This window comes from Bison bison, unplaced genomic scaffold, assembly GCF_000754665.1.
Source record: "Bison bison bison isolate TAMUID 2011002044 unplaced genomic scaffold, Bison_UMD1.0 scf7180017864492, whole genome shotgun sequence".
NCBI classification, from domain to species: domain Eukaryota; kingdom Metazoa; phylum Chordata; class Mammalia; order Artiodactyla; family Bovidae; genus Bison; species Bison bison.
In genome coordinates this window covers 4,017,592-4,026,925 of record NW_011495051.1, presented here as the reverse complement: position 1 = coordinate 4,026,925, position 9,334 = coordinate 4,017,592, and the positions used below count along the sequence as shown (strand labels likewise).

At 54.4% G+C, this 9,334-nt stretch overlaps 1 protein-coding gene across 1 annotated transcript in view; it reads left to right on the top strand.

Moving 5' to 3' along the window:
* The window catches only part of PTPRS (protein tyrosine phosphatase, receptor type, S), a 261,020-nt gene that overhangs the window by 230,753 nt on the left and 20,933 nt on the right, over positions 1-9,334 (top strand). The window contains exons 16-19 of the mRNA XM_010828456.1: positions 406-413; positions 4,375-4,672; positions 5,926-6,119; positions 9,129-9,246. Coding sequence (XP_010826758.1) covers positions 406-413; positions 4,375-4,672; positions 5,926-6,119; positions 9,129-9,246 — 618 coding nt within the window. The remainder of the gene's footprint in view (positions 1-405; positions 414-4,374; positions 4,673-5,925; positions 6,120-9,128; positions 9,247-9,334) is intronic.

Sequence of the window (9,334 nt, the reverse complement as noted above, 5' to 3'; positions counted from 1 at the left end):
GAGTACACGCTGGTCTCCAGCGAGTTCACAAAAACGGCCCACCCTGCGTGCACCCGCTAGCCTGTGCCAGTGTGCTGGGCTGTGCAGACAGTCCAGAGCCCAAATTCAGCCCCTAAACTCTTCACCTCGCTGCCACTGCTGAGAGGCACGCCTGTCAAGGAACCGGGAACCCGGAACCATGCCCCTCCCCAATGTGCGCGTCCACGCCACTCCGCCCCCTCCCGAGAAGTCACGCAGGTTGGGCTGGATTGTGAAGGAGGCGGCCGCCAAGGTCGTCAAGAAAGCGGTTTGGCCCATCCACACAAACCTCCGGGGCGGCCCAGGGCAGGGAGTGGGGGAGAAGGGACTCCCCACTTTGCACCCCAAGACGGTTGGGGCGCAAGAGAACTGGCAGCCAAGACGCAGGGCCAGGCGTATGCCCCCCCCTCCGCGGGGAGTGCGGGCTTCTTAGGCTGAACTCAAGGGTAGGTGGAGGCCAGACCACTCAGCCGTGGGTCTCCCCAGACACCGTCCCACCTTCCCGCCTTGTCAGCACCAGCCTGGAAATGCAGCGTGCCCACACTGGGGCCAGAGCAGGGCTGCACGCCCCACTTGCGGCCGGAGACCCACCCAGAGCTCGGTCTGGCCTTGTAGGTCAGCACTCCGCCATTCCCTCCCTCGTAAGAAAGTCTTGTAAGTTAGCAGTTGAAGAGTGGAAGGTAGGTAACCAGACTGGGAGTTTTCTGGAAGGCGTCTTTCTTTCTTTTATTATGGTTTTTCTCATCACCACCACCATCATGGTTGTTTCTTCTTTCGTTACGGTTTTGGTTTTGTTTTTCCTCCCTCTTTCTCAGCGAATCCATTCCTTCCAGCACATTTCTCAGTTGTTTTTTCTGCTCCTGCCTGACTCCCTGCTCCCCTGGGCACTTTTGGTTGGGGTGGCTGGTCAAGAAATGGGGGGAGGGGCCCCCAAGGGTCTAGCTCTGCAAGAAGGAACTCCAGTGTTTCTCTTTAAGTGAGTCCAGAGAGTCATTCTGGCTGCAATAAGTCATTTGAGTGGCCTCTGGGGTCTCAGGTGGCCTGATTGATGGCTTTGAGGACAGAGGCCTCTGATTCATCTCTGTGTCCCAGATCTTGGCAGGGGGTGTGCACAGAGTAAGTGGTCTATAAACACACATGATGAATAGTTGGGGCTGGTGAAGGTTCTATGTACCTTGACCTCAAGCCAGTGACCTCTCTGAGCTGCCCAGGATGGGAGGCAGACTCGAGTCATGGGCATTTGAGGGGGTGTGACTCCAGGCATCCTTAACTGGCCTGAGCTGATAAACACACTGGCTGAGTTCTAAATTCCCAGCTGCAACCAGAACAGCCTGTGGACAGCTGCTGAGCCTGTTTTCAAGTCCTGGCTCTTACCACATGCCCTAAGGGCAGGCCACTTGCCTTTTCTGGCCCTCAGTTTCCTCACCTGTAAAATAGGGCCTGGCACCCAGTGGGTACACAATCAACAATAATACCAGGCAGCCCAGTGGGCTTTGAAACCCATTTCCCAGGAACGTAGGGTGGGAGTGGAGGGGGGCTACTTCTGGCCGCCTAAGGAGTTGTGAGAATTAAATGAGGCACAATCAGTGGGCCACATTTTGAGTCTGTAAAAGGCCTAGACTGCTGGGCGTGCAGAAGATGCTTAGAATGTGAGGTTTATTATTAGTAATGGTTTTAACACAGGGCCTGGCCCCTAGTGGGTGCTCAGCACGTGGAGACTATTACTGATATTCTATAAAGCCCTGAACACACACGGTTGGTGCTTAATGCATGAGAAGTATCTCTGTTGTTTATCAAAGCCCTTAACAAGCTGCCTGGCACACAGTAGGTGCTCCATAAATGCAGCAGCTGTTTTCAGTCTAAATATGGATTGACAAGGTGCTGGGCCCAGAGTTGGCACTCCATGAATGGAGACTATTAATAGTTTGTTACAGGCTCAACCTGGTCCCAGGCACACAGTAGGTCCTCAAAACATGGGGGCTAGGATGATCACTCTGCAAAACCCTTGGCCCAACGGCTGGCATCCATATGTGCTCGATAAATGGCCTGGTGCTGGGCACATAGTAGGTGGTCAGATGGAAGCTACTGTCAGTCTGGAAAGACCTAGCATGGTGTCGGGCAGTTTTTGTCACACACATGAAGAGCTCTGCAAGGTTCTTGGCTCTGTGTGTGTAAACAGTAGGTCTTCAATAAATTAGAACTATACCATCTTTATATAGGGCCATCAACACAGTGCTTGACACATAGTAGGTGCTTAAATTGTGGAGATTATACTGTTATCCTGTAGTAACAGGGCCTGACACATAGTAGGTGCCTAAGAGATGAGAACTATGAATGTTCTACAAGGCCCTTCATACAGTACCTAGCACATAGTAGGTACTAATACGTGGAAACTTTTTCTTTTTCCATAAAGGCCTTAGCACAGGGCCTGGCATGCAGTAGGCACTGCCTAAATGGCAACGGCTACATTTATCATCAGAGGGCTGTTAAAAGACCAGCCTACAGTAGGTGCTCAATAAATGAGACATACTGTTGATCAGTAATGGGCTTAGGGTAGCATCAGGTGCACAGTAGGGGCTCAGAAGAACCATGAGTTATTAAAAATTTGGCACACAGTAGGTGCTAAATATGGCACACAGTAAATGCTAAATATGAGCTGTGTTACCTATAAAGCTCTAGCCCCCAGGCCATCAGAGTAGGCATCTAATACACAGGGACTTTTATTATTACTCTGTATATCCCCTGGCATGCTACCTGGCACACAGTAGGTACTGAAGATTCAGGCATTGTTTTCTTTGCAAGTGAGGCCAAGGAGTAACCATTGGCGTGCCCTCAAGGGTTTCTGGCAGTACAGGTTTTCAGTAAATGGATCCTCCTATTATTAACCTATGAAGCTTTTAGAGACACTTCTAGCACATAGTAGGTGCCCAGTAAGTGGGGCTTTTACTGCTGTTCCCTGGGCACGTAGTAGGTGTTCAGTAAACTATTGTTAACTGTTATTCCATCATTGGTGCTGTGCCCAGCATATAAGTAAGTGGAGCTTTTGCTCTTCACCAGGCCCGGTACCTGGTACACAGCAGGTGTGCAATAAACATTTGACTTTTATTCTGTAAAGCCCTTGGTGTGGTGCTTGGCACATAGTAGGAGTTCAATAAGTACATGTTTTAACTGTTGTTTGGTGAAACCCTTGGCACTGTACCTGGAATGTACTGTGAGCGTGCTAAGTCTCAGTCAGGTTCGACTCTTTGCGACCCCCTGGACTGTAGCCCACCACGCTCCTCTTGCCGGATTTTCCCGGCAAGAATCCTGGAGTGGGTTGCCATGCCATCCCCCAGGGGATGTGCCCGACCCAGGGAGAGAACCCGCGTCTCATGTCTCCTGTATTGGCAGGCAGGTTCTCTACCACTAGCACCACCTGGGAAGCCCTGACATATAGTGACTGAATTAACAGGGCTATAAAGCTTTGGTACCTGGCATGGCAGCTGGCACATAGTGAGTGCCCAGTAGATGAAGCTTTTATTGCTCTTCCTTTGTCACAGTGCTCAGCACACAGTGGGTGCTAAGTAGATACATACATTTACTGTTATTCTATCCCTGTGCTATGCCTGGCATACAGTAGGTGTTGAGTAAATAAGAACACTTACTTTTAACTCTGCAAAGCCCTTGACATTGTACCTAGCGTGTAGCAGGGGCTCAGTAAATAGATGTTCTTACTGTTACTCTGCAAAGCCCTTGGCACTGTGCCTGGCACATAGTAAGTGCCCACTTAATGAAGCTTTTATTGTTTTTCCACTGGCACAGTCCTCAGCACACAGTAGGCCTTCAATAGATAAGTACCTTAACTGTCATTCCATCCCTGGTGCTTTCCCTGGCACACAGTAGGTGTTGAATGAATAAGTACAGAGTTGCTGTTATTTTGTGACCAGCAGATAGTTGGTGCCCAATAAATGGCGCAAACTGCTGTGTCAGTTGTCACCACGCCTGGCACATAGTAGGTGCCCAGTAAATAGGACTTTCCCTGCTGTTCCCCTTGGCCTACTGCACTGCACATGTGTGTGCTCTGTGGGGACTGGTTCCCCTGTCCCTAAGACCTACTGTGTGCCAGGCACAGCCCTGTATGCTGGACGCAGCCTTCTTGGCCAGCCCTCCCCGCGCCCGGCCCCGCCCACCCGCCCCATCTCACCTTTGGTTGACACCCACTTCTTTTGGGTTCGACTTTTTTCTTTGGTTTGGTTCTGTTTTGTTTGTTATCATCTTCTTTTTTATTTTCTCTTTCCCATCTTTTGTTTCCCCACCCCTCCCGCCATCCGCCTCCCTTCCCGCCCCCACGTTCTCCCCCCCCAATAGAACCGTCAGCCCCCCCCTCAAGATGTTAAGTGTGTCAGCACGCGCTCCACGGCCATTTTGGTAAGTTGGCGCCCGCCGCCGCCGGACACGCACAACGGGGCCCTGGTGAGCTATAGCGTCCGCTACCGACCGCTGGGCTCGGAGGACCCGCAACCCAAGGAGGTGAACGGCATCCCCCCGACCACCACCCAGATCCTGCTGGAGGCGTTGGACAAGTGGACGGAGTACCGCATCACGGCCGTCGCTCACACAGAGGTGGGACCAGGGCCTGAGAGCTCGCCCGTGGTCGTCCGCACCGACGAGGACGGTAAGCACCGACCCCGGCCCACGACCCCCAGGCCCCAGCCCGGCCCCCCGCTGCAGAGCCTTCCGCCCCTGGAGAACTGGGCTGGCTGGTGGTCAGAAGGTACAAAACAGGCAGGAGAGGGCTCCGTAAGAAGTCGTCCCAGGCTGCTTGAGCTTGGAATTCTCCGTACTGGGCCTTCTGGGCTGCATTTTCTTTGAGCCTTGGGCCTGGAGCATTAAGCGGGCAGTGTCCTGTATTTTGGTCTGGTGGTGGAAACCATGGCAGTGGAGTGTAAGAAACAGCAAGCAACGCTGGTGGGAAAATTAAGAGGTCCGTGGGACCCCAGAAACCCTGTTTTTAGACTCTTGAGATAACCCAGGATGTGGAGCTCCTTGGGTCTGAGCCATCCGACCTAGAAAGTCAGGAGATGGCATGCTGAGGATGATTAACCACCAGCTCCCTAGGCTTGGAGACAGATTTGCAGTGCTGGCCAGTTTCTGTGGTGTAAATATCCCCACTGCTGCCACACTAGAAAGTTGTAAGGTGCTAGTCACATAGTAGACGCTGAGGTTCATGGGGGGAAATGAAGCAGGCAGCTCCCCCAGTAAAACCGCAGGAAACCCAGACCAGTTGCTTTCTGGGCCATTGGCCTGGAAGGTTTGGTTGGCAGCCCCACATTTTGTCCTAAGCATGGGGAAGAGATGAAGCCATTCTTCATGCCAGATCTTGGGGTCAGGGGCAAGGTGAATGGCGAGAGCTCTGAGCTTGGGGGCTGGCTGAGAGGGTGCCCCAGTGTGGAGTGGGCTGGCTGCACCCTGGAGTGTAAGGGAGCCTGCAGCTGAACTGCCTGGGCTCCCACCCCGGCATCGTCTCTTAACAACCCTGCGATCCTGGAGTCAACTCTGTGCCTCAGTTTCCCCATCTGTAAAGTGAGCACAAGAGCCCTGATCTGGCAGGAGTGATCTGAGGGTGGAGTCAGTGTGGGTAAAGCTCTTAGGACGGGGCATGCAGGACCCGGTCATGGTGGCCCTAGGCACGTGGTCTAGACTCTGGGAGCCGCAGTTGCCAATCTGTAAAGGGGGTGCACCATCAGGGCTCGCTCCCCGGGCTGTGGGAGGTGTGCGGGAGGTATTCCCTCGCCAGTGGGGAGCGCTCAGAGCGCCCGGTTAACCGGCAGTCACTCGTCACCCTGGCATCGGGCAGTGGTGCTGCCCGGGGCGGGGCTGGGCACCCCAGTAACGGCCCCGCCCGCCCCCCTCCCCTCCTCCCGCCAGTGCCCAGCGCGCCGCCGCGGAAGGTGGAGGCGGAGGCGCTCAACGCCACGGCCATTCGCGTGCTGTGGCGCTCGCCAGCGCCCGGCCGCCAGCACGGCCAGATCCGCGGCTACCAGGTCCACTACGTGCGCATGGAGGGCGCAGAGGCCCGAGGGCCGCCGCGCATCAAGGACATCATGCTGGCCGACGCCCAGGTGGGCGGGGCTCCGGGCGGGGCCTGGGGGCGGGGCGGGGCCGGGCAGGGTCCTTGCGCTCCTGCCCTCTCGCTGCTTCTCTCTTTCTCTCTCTGGCTACCTCGCTCACCTCCTCCTCTCTCTCCTGCCGCCTCCTCCCCTCTCAGTGGGAGATGGACGACACGGCTGAATATGTAAGTAGTGCACCCCCAGCCACTGTCAGTGCTGTGAGTCCACACCTCCCTGCACGCCCCTTGTAAAAGGGTCTCCTCCCCTGGGCCCCCGATGCACACCGTTTACCCCTTGGAGCGTACAGCCTCGGTTTTGCATCAGATAAATGGACACCTGCTGGGGACCCCGAGGTATCTGTTAGCCTTCTTACCTGAGTGACCACTGGACTCCGCTGGCCTTTGGCCTCCCCACCCCCGTCCCCTAGGCTAGCTCCCCGCTGTGGTCTCCCACACATCTTCCCTGCAACTGTTTCCACAGCGTTGCCCACCCTCCTCCACCTTACAGCCTCCCTTAATGGACCCAGGCCTGGGAAGTTGGAACAGTTACTTTCCCGCCTAGCCTGACTCTTTTATCACTTGGCTCAGACTTCCCTGACCTTGAAATTTCTCTCAGGCCAAAGTGCCCCTCCCCATCATTTTGGCTCTGGGGTGTGGGGGGAGTGGTCCTTGGGCCCCAGGTGGGACAAGAGGCCTGTAGAACAACTGTTTCCACCCCTTCAAGCTTTCTCCGGAGGCCCTGAACCAGAGTCAGGATGACTCTGTGGCTCTAGGCGAATCACTGCCTCTTTCTGGGCTGTCTTTCTGCTCCTAAGATGGGGGCTACAGGCTCTTCTTAGAGCCCCAAGCCCAATGTTAGATTGACACAGCTTCACCCATTCCAGTGGCTCTGCCTTGTACTCCCCACCCCCCATCCCAGTTTTGGAGGGGACGTTCCCACGTGGCTCCAGGTTAGCCCCTCCAATCCGTGAAGACCCTGGGAAGGACAATGTCTGAGGCTCAGGGGCAGGAGACCCCGTGTTCGTGCTTCCTGGCCCCTCTCCTTGTGCTCCTGGGGCCACTCCACAGCTCCCAGGCATGCCTTACGTGTTGGTGGGTGTGCATGTATGGAAACATGGGCACACGTGTGCCTGTGGGGGAGGTCAGGGTGCTCTGTCAGTCACTGAAGGAGCAGTGATTAACTGAGCACTTACTCTAATGTAGATCTGTGCTAGGTGCCATGGACACAGCGGTGACCAGGACAGCCCTGAGCCCACCTTCCTGGGGGGTCATGGTCCAGGGGAGAGGGATATTACTTGGAACACGCACAAATGCATGTCTAGTTACAGCTCTGGTGGGGACAGGGTGTAGACAGTGGTGTAAAGGCTTGAACTGTCAGCTGTCCAGGCAGGTGGGCAGGTGGACACAGTCCTGACTGGTGTGGCATTTGCCCTTCTCCATGGTGTAAACACTCGCACCACGTCAATTTCAAGCTACCAGCCAGGTTTGCAGTAGCTCATCATTGTATAGTATTTCTATTACACAGGTATAAGAGATGGAATGTGGGTGAACAACAGGGTCATAATGTGTAGCACAGGCAACTATTAAGTATCCTGTGGTATCGTTACCTCTTGGAGCTTGTAGCCTCGGTTTTGCATCAGGTAAATGGGCACCTGCTGAGGACCCAGAGAAGGCAATGGCACCCCACTCCAGTACTCTTGCCTGGAGAATCCTAGGGACGGGGGAGCCTGGTGGGCTGCCCTCTATGGGGTTGCACAGAGTTGGACACGACTGAAGTGACTTAGCAGCAGCAGCAGCTGAGGACTCTGGAGGTCTCCTTCTAGCCCTCTTACCTAAGTGGCTCCTGGACCATAGTAGAAAAGAAAATGAAAAAAAAAATGTATAAACATATGTATACTGCTGCAAACTTGTTACAATTTCAGATATAATTTAAAAAAAGAATAACCTTGAATGAGGCATAAGTATTAGTTATCACAGTAAAATAATTAAGGAGGAATGGATTTTGAGTATTTACTCTCTTTGTTTTTACTATTTATTTGATCGTACATTTATATAACTTCATGTTTTATAGTTTTTTAAAAAATTTGTTGTTTCTGGCTGTGCTGGGTCTTCGTTGCCGTGCAGGCTTTTCTCCTGTTGCAGTGAGCTTGGGCTTCTGGTTACAGTAGCTTCTCCTGTTGCAGAGCGTAGGCTCTAGGGCGCTCAGGCTTCAGTAGCTGCGGCACGTGGGCTCAGTGGTTGTAGTTCCTAGGCTCTAGAGCACAGGCTTAGTAGCTGTGGTGCATGGGCTTAGTTGCTCCACCGCATGTAGGATCTTCCCTGACCAGGGATTGAACCTGTGTCTCCTGCATTGGCAGGCAGGTTCTTTACCACTGAGCCAACAGGGAAGCCTCTATAATTCATTTTCCATCATCACTGTGTTTTAAGAACTGGCCTGCAGATTTTCTGAAGGTCTCACTGTTGGCTTTTGAGAGCTGTTGTAAGGAATCTCCAGCACTCCAAGGGACATAGTGGAGGCAGGGGGGACAGCCAGTGCAAAGGCCTCGGGGCAGGGCCGTGTCCGGTGTGTAGGAGGAATAGCCAGGGGGCCCGTATGACTAGAGCAGAGTGAGCGAGGGAGAGGACAGGGCAGCTCAGTCAGGGCTTTGTGGGCAGCAAGCAGTGGGAGGGACTTGGGCTTTTGCCCCTAGGGAACTGGGAGTCCTGGAGGTCTGTGGTCAGGTGCTCACACACACCCTCTGGAGGCCACTGCGGGGAGGACAGACTGGGTGGGAAAGCATGGTAGCTGGGGACCAGGGCAGAAGGGTGGGCATTGCACTGGTCCCGGTGGGCCATGACAGGTGTCATGAGGCCACGTGTGCCCATCTCAGCATGAACATGCTACGTGTTGAGGTCTGTGGCATGAGCTCGGGTGCACGTCTCTGCCCACAGACTGGGCCCTGCGTCCACCTGGCTTGTCTCTAGCACGGGGAGGAGGGTGGGCAGCCTAGGTTGCATCACTGATCGCCATCCCTGCCCGCAGGAGATGGTCATCACAAACCTGCAGCCTGAGACTGCCTATTCCATCACGGTAGCCGCCTACACCATGAAAGGCGATGGCGCTCGCAGCAAACCCAAGGTGGTAGTGACCAAAGGAGCAGGTACAAGCCTGTCACCAACCCCTTTGCCCTCAGAGCATCCTTGCAGAGTTCTTGAGCCCGTGGTGCGGGGGGGTGGGGCGGGAGGGTG